General features: G+C 41.3%; 1 protein-coding gene across 1 annotated transcript; it reads left to right on the forward strand.

The window, feature by feature from the left end:
* Positions 1 to 1,009: 1,009 nt before the first annotated feature.
* LOC309552896 (olfactory receptor 10A3-like) lies at positions 1,010 to 17,917 on the forward strand (the record flags this gene model as incomplete). The annotated part of the gene is made up of 5 exons (XM_082253804.1): positions 1,010 to 1,217; positions 6,981 to 7,075; positions 13,171 to 13,296; positions 13,507 to 13,692; positions 17,018 to 17,917. 5 exons carry the CDS (start codon positions 1,010 to 1,012, stop codon positions 17,915 to 17,917), a joined length of 1,515 nt encoding a protein of 504 aa, XP_082109930.1.
* Between the last annotated feature and the right edge of the window lie 436 nt (positions 17,918 to 18,353).

The following is an 18,353-nucleotide window of genomic DNA, read 5'->3' on the forward strand; positions in this document are numbered from 1 at the left end:
TTCTGCAGTGTAACCTTTCTCTAATTAGCCCTCGAGAGTCAATTAAACTATTAATAGCCATTCGGTAGATAGGTTAATTATCTGCTCAGTTTTCTTTTTTTCTATGTGTCATTTCTTACTATTATTATAATGAATTAAATGGGATAATGATGGTGAACATTATCATTGGTTGGAGACAGGGGGGTTTTATGAAATTAGTGGGCCTGTGAGTAAAGATCATAAGATGAGCCCAATTGCCTGATAAAAAAAATAGAAGCGAACAATATATATATATATATATATATATATATATATATATATATATATATATATACCGTATTTTCCAGCGTATAAGACGACTGGGCGTATAAGACGACCCCCCTAATTTTCATCTACCAGTAATACTTATACTTAGGTTACCTTGGAGATATTATACTCGGCGTATAAGACGACCCCCCATTTTTGGGCGATTTTTTTTGAGGTTCAAAAGTAGTCTTATACGCCAGAAAAAAAAAAATAAAATATATATATATATATATATATATATGTATATACTGTATTTTCTGGCGTATAAGACTACTTTTGAACCTCAAAAAAATCCCCCAAAAATGGGGGGTCGTCTTATACGCCGAGTATAATATCTCCAAGGTAACCTAAGTATAAGTATTACCGGTAGATGAAAATTAGGGGGGGTCATCTTATACGCCCAGTCGTCTTATACGCCGGAAAATACGGTAGCGCTTTCACACAATGAACAAAAAGTCCATCAAAGTCCCATAATAACATTGAGAACTTTGTAGACGCACCGCAAGTGCACTAATAGCACAAAGGGTGATAAGAAGATGTCCTCCACCAATATGACGTCATTCCAAGCCTCTTACCCTCTGTCGTGGACCACCTGAATAAGAGTGTTAATGTTACCATTATGAAGCAGAATAATCTATTAACCACTAAAGTGTTTTTTAAATCAACCGATCAAAATAGTTACCTCCCTATATATAGCGCACATCATCCACTATGGCTTAGGAACATGTCAAAAGGGCAGTTTACGAGGATTAGGAGAAATGAAACCTTGGATGCGGATTATAGAATACAGTCCCAAATAATTAAACAAAGATTTGTAGAAAAGGGGTATAAGGCAATTGCTTTAGAGGAGGTAATTCAGGAAGTAGGACAATCATCTCAGAAGATGATTTTGGTGGATAAGGAAAAATCTAAAGATGATAAACATGAGTGGGGTTTTTTTTAGTAATTTCTACTCCCAATACAGGGAAGTGGAGGCTATTTAAAAAAAAAACAAAAAAAAAAAAAAACACTAGAATGTAATAAGTATGGATAAGGGTTTACATAAGTCTCTTCCTAGAGATCCAATTTTCATCTATAGGAAAGCCCCATTATTTGGAGATATGGTAGTGAAAAAAGTATTGGACTTACCAGTTAAACCGCAGATGTTCTGGGATAGAGCAGGCCTTTATTCCTGCAGAAAGTGCAAAGCCTGTCGGCAAGTAAAGACCCACATTAGAGGACTTACTAATTTTAGGTCAACAGCTAACAATAAAAAATTTGAGATACATTAATTTTTTTTCATGTAATTCCACACATGTTGTATATGCCTTACAATGCCCTTGTGGGCTGATGTATATTGGCCGCACAAAGAGGACACTTGGTAAATGGGTGACGGAACATAAATACAATATTTGTATAAAACATAAGAGAGATTCATCAGGACTTAAGTTTTGGGGGATCAATAAAACCCATTCAGTGTGAAGATGGATAAATAGGGTGAGAGTACTATAAAAATGTGAGACTAAGTGGATATATCTCACCAATACTTTAAGTCCGAATGGGTTGAACGTAGAGCTGGATCTAAATTGTTTTATTAGTGATTATTAGATTTTATTTTGGTTTTTACACATAATTTTTATATATATTGTTAACATATATTTTTTTTACCAATTTTTGTCATTTTAAAGTTTGGTGAATGTGTTGGCTCATTGAGCCTTGTGGAACATGTATAGAATACTTGATAACAACATGATGTATATATACCGTGATTCCAACTATGATGCATGTAATGTGATTTAACGTTATATAGAACGAGGGTTAGATGCTTTTAGACCTGTTAAAAGGTTTTATGGGTCATATTTGGAAACTATAGGGTTCCGTATGACGACCGTTCTTATCCTGTGTCAGTCCCACAAGTTAACTACCCATATGGGTAGACATGAGGTTAATGTGTCTGACCGTAGATAGTTTGGTTGTCCTTGGTTTGAGTTTCTTACAAGTAAGGGTGTTTGCGTCGTGTGGCCATGCCTGCTGAAAAAGTCATAATGACGACACGCGTCTGGGCGTGACCATGCGACACCCTGCTTTATCTTCACCGGGGATCACCGCTCTTGCTGTTTGAGGACAGGTGACAGAGACTGAACGGAAGGAGCAGGGTACTCACTACTGTTGATAGATTTGTTTGACTTATTGTGCTTTATCTGTTATCCTGTGAATCTTTTATCCATTCTGAGTGCTAACTAAGAGGGGAGGTTTCATTATTAAAATGTTTAATAGTATTAAAATTATTTAACAGTATTACCCTATGTAGCACCTTTTTTCTTTCCCTATAACGTGAGTCCTACATTGCTCTGCGCCTATCTATATCCAATTGAAGAAGTGTCAACATAAGGCAATATCCCCAATGCAAAGTTAGTTTGTGATGTCCTGAGTGTTCCCTAAGAATGAGAAGTGGTTGATATGAGGCTTTATTAACCAGTTATCTGGTGAGTGCAATCTTTATTGGGAAGTGGAGCACACATGGTGTGGTGATGGCACATTAATTTGGAGAATATCAGCATGGGATGGACTGATGAACTCTATCAATTTTATATTTTATATTGTCACTATGGATGATCGAACGCTTCGGGTCGACCATCGGTTCGACCCGAACATTGACTGTTCGAAATTCGGCCGAATTTCAAACTTTTTGCTGAAAAAGTTCGGAATTCGGCAACCAGAACCGACCAAAATGCAATGGGACAGGAACTGGGCTTTAAAAGTCCATGATTGGACCAGAACCATCAGTAAAAGCCAATTGAGGGGGCAGGAGGATGCTAGGAATGTAATTGGAGTGACCTGGGGGTTCCAGAGGCCAATCAGTAGTGAATACGCCCCCCAGTATGTAACATAGCCCCGCCAAATCTCTAGCATTGTAATACAGGGACGTGGAAGAGAGTGGAAGCAGTTCTGTTACTCCTGCTTCAAAAGTGTCATTTAGCAATTATTAGTGTGAGGAAAGGGATATCTAGTGTATTTTGGGTACTATTTTCCACTATAGTTAGATTCAAAAATATAGTTTCTGTAGTGAAAGTATTAAGTGTCAGGGTGACTGTATTGTAGTGTAGGGTTAACTGACTCTGACTGCTATGGCAGGGTGACCAAACCCTTCCATGTCAGGGTGACCGCCATAGAAAAAAGATCATTTCTATTAGAATTGCAGTAGAACAGGATAGTGGCTTCGCTACTTTCACACCTGGCCGTTTTTGTAGCAAGCGTTTTATTGGGCTTTTTTGTGGACGTCTTTGGAGGCAGGCATGACATCTGAACTTCTGTGTAGGGGTATATACACACACACACATGTATGTATAAATACACATACACACATATAGGTGTGAAAGTAGCAGAACCCTATGCCTGCGCTAATGAAATAATTAACAGGCATAGGACTTTGCTCCTATCACACCTATATGTGTGTATGTGTATAAATACATATATGTGTGTGTATATATACCCCTATACAGAAGTTCAGATGTTATGCCTGCCTCCAAACATATCCACAAAAAAGCCCTATAAACGCCTGCAACAAAAAGCCTGGTGTGAAGCCACTATCCTGCTCTACTGCTATTCTAATACAAACAAACTTTTTTTTTCTGGTTCTGGACATGCTACAGAGTTGAAACTTCACAGGTACAATTATTAGACCCCCCAGACACTAAATCCAAAGAAATCTCATTTTTTTTTTCAATAATTTTTTCAACAATTGGCTCTCTATCAAAAATTACAATTTTTAAGAACTTTTTTTTGTGTGATTAATAGTCCCTGTGGCATGACCCATAACCCTAGGCACTTTTTATGGGCATTTATTGGGTTTTAGGGCTTCAAAATGGTGTTTTTTGATTACCGAAGTTCGGGGCCCATTGTTTTTAATGGGGTTCTGAAATCCGGGCCGAACTTTCGGGAAGTTCGGGTGTTCTGGTCGAACCAAACTTTTCAAAAGTTCGATCATCCCTAATTGTCACCTTTTGCAGAGACACGTGGGGCTATTAAGATTATTTGAAATGTTCTCTTTAACTAATACATGTATTATTTAACTAATACATTTAACCCCATGTACAACCCCATGTTCTAATTCATGAACTAATCCATGTATTATTTTTTGAGACAAACAAGGCTTCCTTTTGCCAATACTGTGCTGGAAAAGTTTAATTTGTTTTCTCAAATATATAGGCAAAAGAAAAATAAGGAAAAAAAATGGACTTTCTAGTCTAGTAAGTGTTAGTTTAAAGTATGGGTTGCGGCTTTGAATCACTGTGACCATGAATTTATGGAGAGTCCTGTGGGTTTCAAATTTGTGGTACTTGCAAATTTATGTGCAAATTTGCCAGCAATCCTGCCGTTAACACACTTCCTGTATTAGCTTTTAACCCTAGGCTGCTCTCCTAAATCAGACTACAGACACCTCCATGTTTTCTCCTTATCTACATTACACATTAGGAAGTGATTTTGTAGTTCACAAAACAGAACTGGTAAAACCAAAGGATGACATCAAATCCCTTAACTAAGGTTCTGACAAACTACACGCTATCCATCTCACCACTGGTTTTATAGGTGATTATTTTGTGCACCTTGCTTTCCCGTGGAGGGTCGAGGTTCCTACATATACTGGTGCTTGGAACTAATTTGGCTTTTTCTTGGGTCCAGTGGGTCAGTTTAGGAATTTGATGTCATTGTTTGGCCTTTTTTTTTCTTTGCCCTGGACTATGATGGGAGCCATTTGGTGGCCTGGAGCCTAATGGGATATAGTTATTGAATACTCCTTCTGATGAAACAATATTGCGAAACATGCTTAGACATCGCCACCCCACCACAACTCTTCTTGATTGAAAGTGTAATATGTATATGAACTGTATGTAAATGGTATACATCCAATGTTTTTATCCTTATTTCAGAGCAGCTTCCTGTTTCTTGTATCCAGGCTGTGGGTGGGATAGCAAAAAATCATGGGGTTAAATCTTCCATTTATCATGATGCATGCAAGTTTATAAATGTTTTTTTTTTTTTTTTTTACATGGGTATCTAACCACCAATCTATTTATGTAAGGTTGGGTGATACTAATAAAGATGTTTTTTATCCTACATTTATAAGTTTTGTTTGGCTTTTTTCTTTAACCGCTTAACGACCACCTCCCACAGTTATACTGCGGCAGGCAGCCGCTCCTGCGCAAACCGGTCGCGTGCAGCTAGGGGGCGAGCACGTGATGGCGGCAGCGTGCTCCCTCTCCCGCTCGTTAGCGGGGATCCCCATGCACGGGGCAGGCGGCTCCGATTGCCACTTGACATCAGCGATCCTTCCCCGCTGAAAAAGAAGGACGGGCAGTTTTTGTAAACACAGCCGACTATATAGGATCACAGGTCTCTATGATCATTTCACAAGCCACGCCCCCCACAGTTAGAAACACGCCCCTAGGTACACATTTAACCCCTTGATCACTTACTGTGTTAACCCCTTCCCTGCCAGTGTCATTATTACAGTAACAGTGCATATTTTTAGCACTGATTACTGTAGTAATGTCACTGGTCCCCCCAAAAGTGTCAAAAATATCAGTTAGGGGTCCAATCTGTCCGCTAAAAATCGCAGATTGCCGCCATTACTAGTAAAATAAAAACAAACAATAAAAATGACAAATCTTTCCCGTAGTTAGTAGACGCGATATCTTTTGCGCAAACCAATCATACGCATATTGCGATTGTTTTTTACCAAAAATATGTAGCAGAAAACAAATTGGCCTAAAATGTTAATAAAATTTAGATTTTTACTTTTTTTTTTTTTTTTTTGGGGAATGTTATATAGCAGAATGTGAAAAATATTGTTTTTTTTTTCCAGAATTGTTGCTTTTTTTGTATATAGCGCAAAAAATAAAAATTGCATAGGTGATCAATTACCACCAAAAGAAAGCTCTGTTTGTGGGAAAAAAAGGACATAAATTTTATTTAGGTACAGCAACGCACGACCGCGCAATTGTCCGTTAAAGTAACGCAGTGCCGAATCGCAAAATATGGCCTGTTCATTAAGGGGGCAAATCCTTCCGGTCCAGAAGTGGTTAAGAGACAACCCACCAATTAAAGTCCCACTCAACCTGCTCAGCTACCCTATTGAATAGCTGTTATGTTTGTGTATGTTCTTCTCTGGGATGTGGTGTTAGTGGATCAATTTTTGGTGCAACCTTAGGTTTAGTATTTCACAGAAAATGTCCTTAGCCTGGAAAAAAGAGAACTAATGCAGTCACCACATCTGAGGACCAGTATACTGCTGTATATTACAATTTTTTCTTGGATTAAGATAACATTTAAATATACGTATGTAAATCTCATCATTGGATTCACACTGCATTTTCACATTGCTTGTACTCACTACTGGTAGTATGTAAAATTCCCTTTCTCTGTGACATTGGTTTGTAGGAATTGCCAGTCAGGGTATTTAGAATTTTGTATGCATTTTTTGGTAATTTGAAAGTTTTATGGTCAGAGGTAATGTTTCACTCATTGTTCCTTATAAATCTGCTTCTTAGTTGAAACAACACTATCATTCATCACTGGTTTTCATGGTCTGGGATTTTATAGGCTTATGTCACTTTTTTCTACTAAATACACATCTAGAAGGGTATGCTAGTGAAAATATCATAAAGTTTGTTGAACTCATTTTTTTTTTTGGCTGATTCTCTTTTTCATTTCAGTTAAAAATCATCATCAAGATCATAAACCATTTGGACTGGGTGGGCAAACCGATGATGATAAAGAAAGAAAAATCGTAATATTTTTTCTAGATCTGGTAAGTACAAAGCAACATTGTGGCTTCCTAAATGTGAAATACCACTGCAAAGGAAAGCAAAATGATACTTTTATTATCGATGGAAAGAATGTCAAAAAGCTGTAGTTGAAATTGACAACCTAGATTTTCATGGGCTAGCGAGGAGTGTTGAGTGAATCTCAAGGTTGAGGTCATCTTTTGTGTACTTCTTCTCATTGCTACTCTTCTCCCTGCTCTCTCTGGCTTTATTGAGACCTGTAGGAGCCATTGGTTCCGGCTGCTGTCAGTCAGATGCTGTGATGAGGAACGAGGACAGGCTGATCCATGCTGTGTTTGCCAATAGACACAGGCAGTGCGGCTCAAGATCCAACATGCAGGTGTGCCACCGTAGAAGGGACTTCCTATAGTGGCACACTGAAAACAGGAGGAGCCAAGAGCACCAGCAGGGGGCAACATTTGCAGATATAATGTATGTGGAAGCTGCATTGTCTCGTTAAAGCCCCTATGTATGGTGCAGTACTAACTGTAGTTTATGAGAGCCTCCATGTTGGAGCATATGGATAATTTAAAAGGCAGGTGTGCCAGGAGGAAGTCCATTTCTCCCTAAAGGTGCAGGGACACTATATCCAGTGAGCTAAATAAAAACAGCAACCACTAGCTGTTAAATGTGCTAGAAAATACAATATCTTTTGTTTGCTGCATGCAAAGCTCTTCCATGTGGCCCTATAGATCAGGCTGGTGGCACCCCTTAATGCACAGAAAAACAGATGTATTAGTTTTAACGTCTGTGCATTGTGGTGCACTACCAAGATGTGCTAAAGTGATGTTCAAATGGATAGCAGCTCACCAGGTGTAACTTACTGCTGTATAAATGTGAATGTTCCAGTAAAGATCTGACATTCTACCTCTCTGCTTGACCAGTGTAGGATAGGAAATTAGCCACACATAGTTTTAAATGAGTCTTCCAACTTGTAAATTGTAAAGCAATAGGTCACAGCCCTCAAGCCTTTCCAATGGCTCTGATCTCAGACTGATGGGGTTTAGACATGGATGGACCTCATCCACATTCCCCTCTGTAAGTCCCTAAAAAAAAAGTCCAGGTGCACAATGAAAGTATTAGAGATGGGATTGCAATAAAACAGTACATGCGTCCTGCTATCTCTACAAGAGCCACTTAATGTCACATCCAAATGTTTAATATGCACATTCTTTTTTTTTCAAAAGTGAATTTAAATTGACATTGATTAGTGTTAAAGTATCCTAAAAAATCCACTCTTGATATGTGCCGATCGACAAAAAAGTCATCAGTGTATAACTTTATTTAGGAACTAAAGGTGATTACCATATCTAAAGATATGGCACTTCTCTCACCATCCTATATATAAAGTGGCATACATGGAAGACAATTTGCCACCAATAGAAGTACTTTTTTCTTCCTCTTTCCTTCTGTTTTTCCTTCTATTCTGTCTCTTTCCCTTCTGTCAGACAGGGGTTTGATGTCAATGTCTCTGAAACAGTAACGTGTTTATTAAATGCTGATATTTTTGGCATACAGCAGGTCTTTAATTTCTGTACTTGTAAATTTGTATCACAAGAATGAGAAGTAATGTAGTAGTACCGTTATGTAGCACTGCAAAGCAGGAAGCAGATCTTGTGAAAAAAGAGAATACATTAAAATAGATCAATGACAGTATTTCAATCATGCTTGTAAGGGGGACTAAGATTGGCTGTGTGTTGGTGCCAACTGCTCATGTCCCCGTCCTGCTTCTTCTTGGATAGGACAGCTACCCACCTGCTAGTAGTTGTAGCCCTTCGCCATATTATGTCAAACCCCTATTAGAGTTTTGAGATACTAGACCAGTCATGGATGGAGGTGGGTCGGGGGAAGTTTGGGCTGCTCCCTCTCACCTGCCTCCTATCCATCCATTAGCAGCCATGTGGAGATACTCAAATTTAAAAGTGTTAGGACTGCAGATAAAACAGGGTGCCGTGTCGTGGCTCTGCAGCTTACACATGCATTTGCAAATGCGTGTCAACTAAACCCCTGTTCTTTATTTATATCATGAGACAGGTCTACTTGGTTGGTGGCAGACTGGAGGGTGAGTACATCAGACTGGGGGCTGGCTGGCTTCCATGCACCTCTTTTAATCCTTTTCAATTCGTTTTTATGTCAAACCCCTGACCCTAGGCAAGCTCACGACATCCCTGCCATATGTCTTAATATTTAAAAATAAAGGAATGTCCACACAAGAAATATGTTTTTACACAATTTTCTGTAGCTTTCATAGATGACCTTGACTTCTGACAATAAATAGACATACTGAGAGAACTGTTCGACTTAGAATGCCATACACAGGAACAAACAGTCTGTAGCTGTTATTTGGGCTCAGAACCCCAGCACATAACTTGTAGGCCATATTTCCTTTTGCATCTTCTATCTACTTGGGAGCACCACAGTGTTAGGACCACTTCTTCATGTATACCAAGTCCAGAGCATTCCACTTCCATCACCCAATGTGTAAACAATGTGCCCTCATTAGTGTACTAGTCTCTCCCAGTGTTCCATACTATAGGTCTGCCCAACCGGACACGCTCCTAGATGATACACATTCCCACATGTACTAATACTCATTTTAGAGCACTCTTAGCCTGGCCTAAAAGGCCTTTTGAATCTTGTTTCCCAGGGTACCATGAGCCACGGGACAAAGTTTTCATTCTTTGGCATCATGATTTGCCATGGTGTGGGCGGACCATCTACCAGCACCATAACAACTAATGATGCTCTATGGCCAGGGCACATGGCATCAGTTGCATTCACCATTCATTAAAACATGGAGGTTCACCTCCTCCACCTCCAGCCCTTTGTCATGCTGCTGGAACCAAAAGGTAGGGCTCTGATGTGAGGAGGGCACTGTTTAATTAGGGGGCTCTGTGATGGGGAACTCTCATGTGATGGGGAAACTCATCCCTTGGTTGCCTCTGACATAAAGGTGGTACTCTGATGTGATGGGGAGACCTATGACATGATGGAGGACCTCTGATATAGTGGAAGCCTCTGATAGGAAAAGGGGGTTCTGATGTGCTTTGTGCACCTCTGATGGGCACTCTGGTGTGATGGGGGGACCTCTGAAGGGAAGGCAGTCCTTTGACAAGATGGAGGACTTTTGATGTGAAGAGGGAACTCTGATATGAAGGGGAACCTCTGATTTGATGAGGGAGGCCCCTGTTATGAAGAGGGGACTCTGAAGTGTAGGGGGGGGGACCTCTAATGCGAAGTTAATTTCAGCCAAGATTCACACAATTTTAACCCAAGATCCACACATTTTTTACACAAGATTCAATTAGAAAAATGTGTAAATCTTGGGTGAAATCTTTAATACATAGACCCCTAAGTACTGTGTCCTTCCATAAAATTGGGGTAGATTGAGGACCTGTAAAGGGCAAGCTTTTGTTATTATTATGCACTTGGTGCATTTTTTGACTTGAAAGTTAGGATCTCTGTTAATTTCTGTGAGCTGTGGGATCCAATAATGAAAATATAAATTCAAAATCTACTGTATGTAAAGCAAACACTTTTGTTTTTGGACAAAGTAAGGCAAAGTAAGGCAAAGTAAGGCAGGGTTAATACTCCTGTAATTGTATTATTTGGGTGTTTGGGTGTTGGTCTCAATGTAGGACTTTTACTCGTTTGGTGGGAGCCGACCATTTTATATAGTAGCGGTATTTCTACTGCCACTATACACGATTTCTTCTTTGCTGTCAATGGTTGGTAAGAAAGTGGCAGATCCAGACATGGAGTTGGAGGAGTCTGTAGGAGCCTGTGCATTGCATCGGCAATCCACTTTTTGAGGTGACATTGCTTTAAAGGCTCATTTTAAAATAAATAAATACCGTAAGTACACTTTTTTTTTTTTTTTTTTGCAAATGTGGGTGCATTTATTATTATTATTTTGATTATTTATTTTTTTCAAAAGGTGGACTTAGCTTTTATGGGTGGGCTGCATTTGTTTTCTTTTTTAGGTTTTCTTTCTTTTATTTTCACCTAGTGATCCAGCCAGTAAGCCTGTTATTTTTCAACAAGCTGTTCTGAAAATGTAGCAGTTACAGGTTTGAGACAAACCATTTACTACTGACAAAAAGGAAAAAGCAGAGCGCCTCTAAGTGCAGTATTGTTTAATAATCCAATTTGCACACAGCGATAATACACTCACATATGCTGATTAAAAATAGGCTCTTGAATGATAAGAGGGTCTGCAGGTCAGCGGGAAGAAGCTTACTGATCCAGCGTCCGGGGGTGTGGGAGCCAAGAGATGGAATGGGAGACGGTAAGGCTGGCTGGGCGTCTTCCGGGTTCGGCTGTATCTGAGGACCAGGCTGGAACGCAACGTGCGCCGCGTGACGTCACCGAGGCCAGTAAGGACACACGCGCTCTTTTTTCAAGTGTGGATCTACACTTTCTTACCAACCATTGACAGCAAAGAAGCAATCGTGTATAGTGGCAGTAGAAATATCGCTACTACCGTATATATAATGTTCGCCTCCCACCAAACGAGTAAAAGTCCTACATTGGGACCAACACCCAAACAATAAAATTACAGGAGTTTTAACCCTGTGTTAGTAAGCAGCAAATCAACTGAAAATATCCTATCAAATACTGAACGTAATTTTCCTTTCCTGATGGACTCCATGGCAGCATACGTATGAATTTAGCTCTGCCTCCTCTGCTACCCTATAGGACCACACCCCCCAACATTTTGGCTCAGAGCCAGAGGCCACGTTCTGTATCTAGCCTACTTATGACAATGGAAGGAGTCCATCAGGAAAGGAAAATTATGGTGTGTATTTGATATAAAATTCTCAGTTTTCCTGACAGACTCCATGGCAGCCTACATATGGGAAATAACTTGCCATACACACCGTGGGCAAGAAATGCTGAACAATTCTTTAATTTGTACTGGCAACCATCAGGACTCAAACTAAAAAAAAAAAAGAAGACACAGAAGCAGACTCTGCACAATAATGAGCCATAGAAGTATTGATAGAGGACCACAAAGCCGCTCTACAGATCACATCAGGGGCCAAATGCTCGCAATGTAGTCACACTCCTGGCTGAGTGTGCGGTCACCACCTTCAGAGAAGCCAAGCCCTTACCTCTGTGGCTCTTGATAAGGCACAATTTCCCTTGTTCTTCTGAAAGAGACAAACAGACAATCCTAAAGTCGGAAGGGAGCTGTTTCTTGCAGATACAACTTTAGAGCTTTTCCTATGTCCAGGGGATGTATATTGATACTTTCAGGACCTCTAAAAGTTGGCAGAACAATCTCTTGGTTCTCATTAAAGAATGATGTTACCTTGGGATTTAAGTCAAGTATACCATAGGTATCAGTATCACTTGTTCTGAGAAGAATGTTGGGAAAGGTTCTTTATAACGAGGGCTCTAATTTTGGAGACTCTTTTTGCTGAGGTGATGACCACAAAAAAGGCAGACTTGATGGAGGGCTCTTTAATAGAGATCGACCTTGCATTCTCCGTTACAGCTTCCAAGAGGAAATTGAGGAGAAGAGGAAGGCCTCATCTGGGGAAACTTGGCCCTGTCTAAGGCCTAAGCCAAGCAGCTCCTCCAAAAATTTGACAGACAACACAATGTCTGGCCTAGGATATACTGGTGAAGGACATAAAGGCTGATACATGCACTCTGGGGGAGCTTACTGATAGGGCAAGGTCTAAGCCTGTTTGAAGGAAACCCAGGATATCCAGAAATTTTTGGGTCACTAAATGAGCCGTCAGTAGTGGACATGTATTCCGTGAACTATGACCAGATTCTCCCACAAACTTTATTTGTGCTTATTCTCCTGGCATTCATTAGTAGTACAGACAACCTAATCCGAACAGCTGAGAGCCTCCAATTCCCCCCTCTCAGGAACAAGACCATCAGATGTAGCTGAGCTGGGTATGCATGTAGAACTGAACCCTGGGACAAAAGGTCCAGCCTGAGAGGCAAAAGAACCAGATACTGAAAGCTTAGCTGTACCAGCAAAGGGAACCAGGGCCTGTTCGGCCAGTACGGAATTACTGACAATATTTTCACATCTTCTGCCCTGAATTATTTCTGACAGGCAATGAGCACCCCAGCTATCACTGGCATCAGTCGTGGTTGTGTACCAGACAATGGGGGCAATGGAGTGGCAATTGAGCAAATTTTCTGTTGTAGCCAACAGAGAAGACTCTCCGTCATAGTCGAGGTTATGTACAGTAGATGACCTTGCCCCTGTTTTCCAATCTCCACTGTTGGAGAAAACCTTTCTGGAAGGGTCGCAGTCTCCACTTTATATTTTACCTTAAGTGCTGTGGCCACCAAAGTTCTTATGATTTTTCAAGCACTGAGATGCTTGAAGGTGTGAGGAAGACAGGGCCAGGTGTATCCTGCTTCGGATAACCTGGATCTTCCCTAGGGACAAGGAAATGGTACTCTTGACTGTGTCGAATTGAGCCCCGAGGTGCACCAAAGACTAAGTGTGCTCCAGGTGGCTCTTTTACACATTCAACAGCCAGCCGAACTCGAGAAGCGTCGAGATGACCTGAGCTCTGTGCTCCAGCAGCTGCTCTCTGTCTTTGGACAGAAGGCGAAGGTCATCCAGGTAATGGTGCAGGGGAATGCCTCTTGTTCTGATTAGGGCCACTATAGCCAATAAGACCTCTGAAAACATGCAAGCCGATGTCAAAAGTCCAAAAGAGAGACAGGTGAACTATAGATGAACTTGACCTATAGCAAACTGAAGGAACTTCTGAAAATCTTCCGCTATGGGAGCAGGCATCCTTCAAGTCTATGGACACGAGGCAGTCATCTGGCTGAACTGCTTGTTGGTTTGGGAACAGTGTATCTATCTCAAATTTTTCCTTTCTGATGAACATGTGTGTAAGGTCCATGACAGACCTCTATGAGCCCTTTTCCTTCAGGACCATGAAAAGGAGAGAATACATGCTCTGAAATTTCTCGCACACCAGAACTGGCACAGCCACACCCTGTGCTACCAGCGACTCTAGGAAAGATAGGAGTATTTGCTTCTTTTCCACAGGGTGCGGTAAAGCTGTGGGAACAAATCTGGAATGAGGAGGGCTTCTAAAGGACTAAGTGTGTCCTGAAAAGACCATTTTGATGGTCTAATAGTCCGGGATTAAGGCCGCCAGACCCGCTGAAAGTGGAGTAGATGTGCCCCCACCTGGCCTGCCTAAGTGGGCCCAATCTCAACAGAACTTTATAGCCACCTGGCTACCTGAGGTTGATTCCTGAAAAGAAGACTGGCCTCTCCTCCAGTTCCTCTTGAATTCCCGACCTGGTTTGTAAAAGCGCGCGTCTCTTGTGCATTCTGAACTTTGACTTCTGGCCTAGCAGATGCTGGTCCTGGGGCAGGAACCACTCTTTGCTTGGGCTATAGTGCTGTCCAGTTTATTGCCAAAAAATGAAGGTCCCTCAAAAGGGATCTTACACCATTCCTGCTTAGAGTTGGGATCAGCAAGCCATGGCTGAAGCCATGGTGCACGCTTAGCCGTAACCCACGACCACCAAGCCGATGACATCAACTGATGCCTCACCCAGGAAAGCCAATGCCAGGTTCAGCTCCTAAATGGTCGAACTTCTGGCCACTTCTTCTGAGACGCTCTTCAATACTGCGTCCACATTATCCATCCACATCTCCATAGCTTTGGGCCTTGGGACTTTGTCTGTCAAGGCCATCCTTAAAGGATGCTGCATCTTCCAGAGGAAGAGTGACATGCTTTGATAGCCTCAGTAAGACTACATCAACTAGAGGGGCAGCCTCTAAATGCTTTACCGCCTCATTCTTGAATGGATATAGCTTGGCCGTCTTGCTGAGTAACAAGGTCTTTCTCTAGACCCTGCTCCACTCAGCTGTAATAATATCCCTTAGTTCCTCCAGGAACTGGAAAGTAGGTCACCCTCTTTTTCTTTTTTAAATCATTTTCTCTGTTTAGAGAGATTCTATTGGCTCCTCCCAATTCAAGGCCTCCTTAATCGCCTTGACCAAAAGTGGCACCAGGGCAAAGTTGAAGACCACATAGGTATCCTCTTCTTCCGTTCCATCTGAGATCCTCACCGATGGGGGGCTTGGCTGGGACATGGCCATCCTTTGGAGGGGAACATGCCAAACTGGCTGATGGGCTGTGGATGTGGCGAGTACCCAATTCTGGTTGTTGCTCTCTCTTTCCCTAACCACCCAGGCATAGTATGGCTCACAAAGCAACTTGCACTCTGAGTCCCGCATCCTCAGCAGGCTCTTTGTTCAGAGCGGCTGGCATGGCGGTGAGTGTGGTGCCTGGAGGAGGATTCGGAACTTCCCATGTGATGCCTGATGTAGTAAGATCTCGATATTCTTGTGCTGCGTGTTGCTGATCAGACCTGGAAGGACTTGTGGGAACAAACAGAGCAGAAAGGAAAGAGTTAAGACCTATGAAAAAGAGCATGGGCAATCAAGGAAAGTAAAGGGTTAAAAACACCCTTTCATACCTGCTACGTGAAGGGCTGGTCACAGAGGGGCAGTGATACCTCCATAGTGAAGTCAATTACAGAGTCAAACCAAGCTGCAGGGGAAGAGAGCCAGAAGCACAATTAGGATGCACCAGGACACAACAGGCAGCACACAGGGGGTTAATGCTAAGCACATACCTGTGCCAGAGAACCACTGCGCCAGGGGAAGCTGCTGCACATAGCCCACAGGGAATCCCAATATAAACGGCTTTGATAGCTGTTTAAACCCCACCTGTACTGACGCCACTGGTGCTGCAGTGCGCATGCGCCAAGCCCCTGGAGCTGCCCACGTGCATGTGCAAAACTAAGCCTTGATCTCGCCCGAGGTCTGCACATTTGTGGTATGCCAGAGCCACTGGCCGGGACAGAGAGCGGTGGCTTAGAACATAGATGTGCTCCAGCTGCCATGAGAGGCCACAGACCACTAGAGCCAGGGAAGAGAAGAAAAAAAAGCAAGAACACGAATACAGACAAAACCAGCTGCCATGGAGCAAAGTGGAAAATGATGATGGCACTTACAGGACCAGCCTGGTGTGAGGAGACTGCTGCATGCATTCAGGGCATTACATGGCCACCCGGTGATAGCAGAGCTATCTAGCCAAACTTCTGCTTCCCCGCCAATGGCAGGGCCCTAGCTCTTCATCGGCACCGCATTCTTCTGCCCTTTTCCACCCAACTGATAGCTGGGGATCGCCGGAACTGACAAGGAATGCATTTTCTCACCATCTTCTGGATATGGCCTGCACGCTGAGCCACTGGGCCTTGGCCACGGACGTTATCACCTGAGCGAAAATAAGATTCAAAACACACAGGGTCCTAGGAGGAGGAGGAGTAGGAGGGGAAAAAAAAGAAAAGAAAAGTGGCCTCTGGCTCTGAGCCAAAATTTATGGAGCCTGTCAGGAAATTACATTTTTTGATTTTGGGTTTATTAACCACTTTAAAGCATTTAAAGTTTTTGCTGAGTTTGTAGTTTTATAGCAACATCAATATGTTTTATTTGTTTTACATTGAATGTGCCTACAATTTTTTTTTTCATTATAATTATTTTTTTATATAATAAAATCATAAATAATTTTAATTACAGTAATAACCTCAGGCAGTCAGTTATTTCCCACAGGGGCTGTTAAAGATTTTAGCGCAGTTAAATTCCTCAAGGGTTGTATATGACCTCAGTACAAGTATAAAATATCTAATTCAGCATTATAGAATAAAGTATGTTTGATGAAGAAGAGACTGCATGTACATATAAAAGTTTCTACTTCAACATTTTACATTTTTAATAAAAGAAATCAGTGAGAACCTATCACTGATATATAGATATGCCATTATTCTCCACCTTCTAATTCTTAACCTTGTCAAAAATGTCATTGTTACAGAGCAACTATTCTTTAACTGAATTTTTCCTCGTTGGGTTTCAGAATCTTAACTCCTTCAAAATCCCACTCTTCCTTCTTCTTCTTATTACGTACATCATGGCTATAGTTGGGAATCTTCTCATTGTTGTGCTGGTGTCAACCAGTCATCTCCTCAAGTCTCCCATGTATTTCTTTCTTTGCCATTTGTCTCTATGTGATTTGATACTCTGCTCAAGCATTATCCCCAAAACCCTAAATGTTATAATACATGGGGGAAGCAGTATACCTTTCTTGGCCTGTTTTATTCAATTTTACATTTTTGGATCTTGTCTCACGACAGAATGCTATCTCCTGACGGTAATGTCCTATGACCGTTATGTGGCCATCTGCCAACCCCTGAGTTATATCTTGATCATGAATTTCAATACTTGCCTTTGTCTTGTTGCAAGCTCTTGGCTTGCTGCATTTTCTATTTCCTTAATTTCTCTCTTCATGATCTACAGTTTGAATTTTTGTGGCCCCAACACTATAGATCACTTTTATTGTGACCTCAGTCCTATATTAGAACTTTCCTGTTCGGATACATTTCTGGCTAAAATGGGGGCATCACTTCTTACCACCATTATTGTCATTTTTCCTTTCGTGTTTGTCATTGTGACCTATGTGTACATCTTCACCACCATTCTTGGTATCACCTCTAACATCGGAAGGCAGAAAGCATTCTCTACTTGTAGCTCTCATCTTTCTGTTGTGTGTATGTTTTATGGTTCATTAATCAGCATTTATCTAAGTCCTTCCAAAGGAAACTCCCTCAATACAAATAAGATCATATCTCTTTTATATACGCTGGGTACGCCATTGTTCAATCCAGTTATATACACTTTGAGAAATCAGATAATCAGAAAAACAGCGAATGTATTTTTGAAAAGAGTATCACAATTCGATATGCATTCCTTTTGCTGATGTTTTGCTTATGTGATTTTAGTTGTATATATTCATTTTGGTACTTTACAGCAAAATAAAGAATGTGGGAAGGTTGGTCCCTTCAGCTTTTGTGCAAGTATATCCCTTATGGACTAGAGCAGGGGTCTTCAAACCATGGCCCTCCAGTTGTTCAGGAACTACAGTTCCCATCATGCCTAGTCATGTCTGTGAATGTCAGAGTGTTACAATGCCTCATGGGATGTGTAGTTCCAAAACAGCTGGAGGGCCGTAGTTTGAGGATCCCTGGACTAGATCATTATTTAAGGTGATTCTAAACGTAACAGATGTAGTCTGTAAAATCTCATTTTTCAGTAACAGTATTAGTAGCAATAGCTAATCAGTTTATTTAGAACTTTGGAAGCATTGCTGGTCAGAATTTGGAAGTTATTTGGCCAGAGGCAATGTAGATTTACCC

Source organism: Pelophylax lessonae (assembly GCF_965119305.1).
Source record: "Pelophylax lessonae genome assembly, chromosome: 4".
Taxonomy (NCBI): Eukaryota; Metazoa; Chordata; class Amphibia; order Anura; family Ranidae; genus Pelophylax; species Pelophylax lessonae.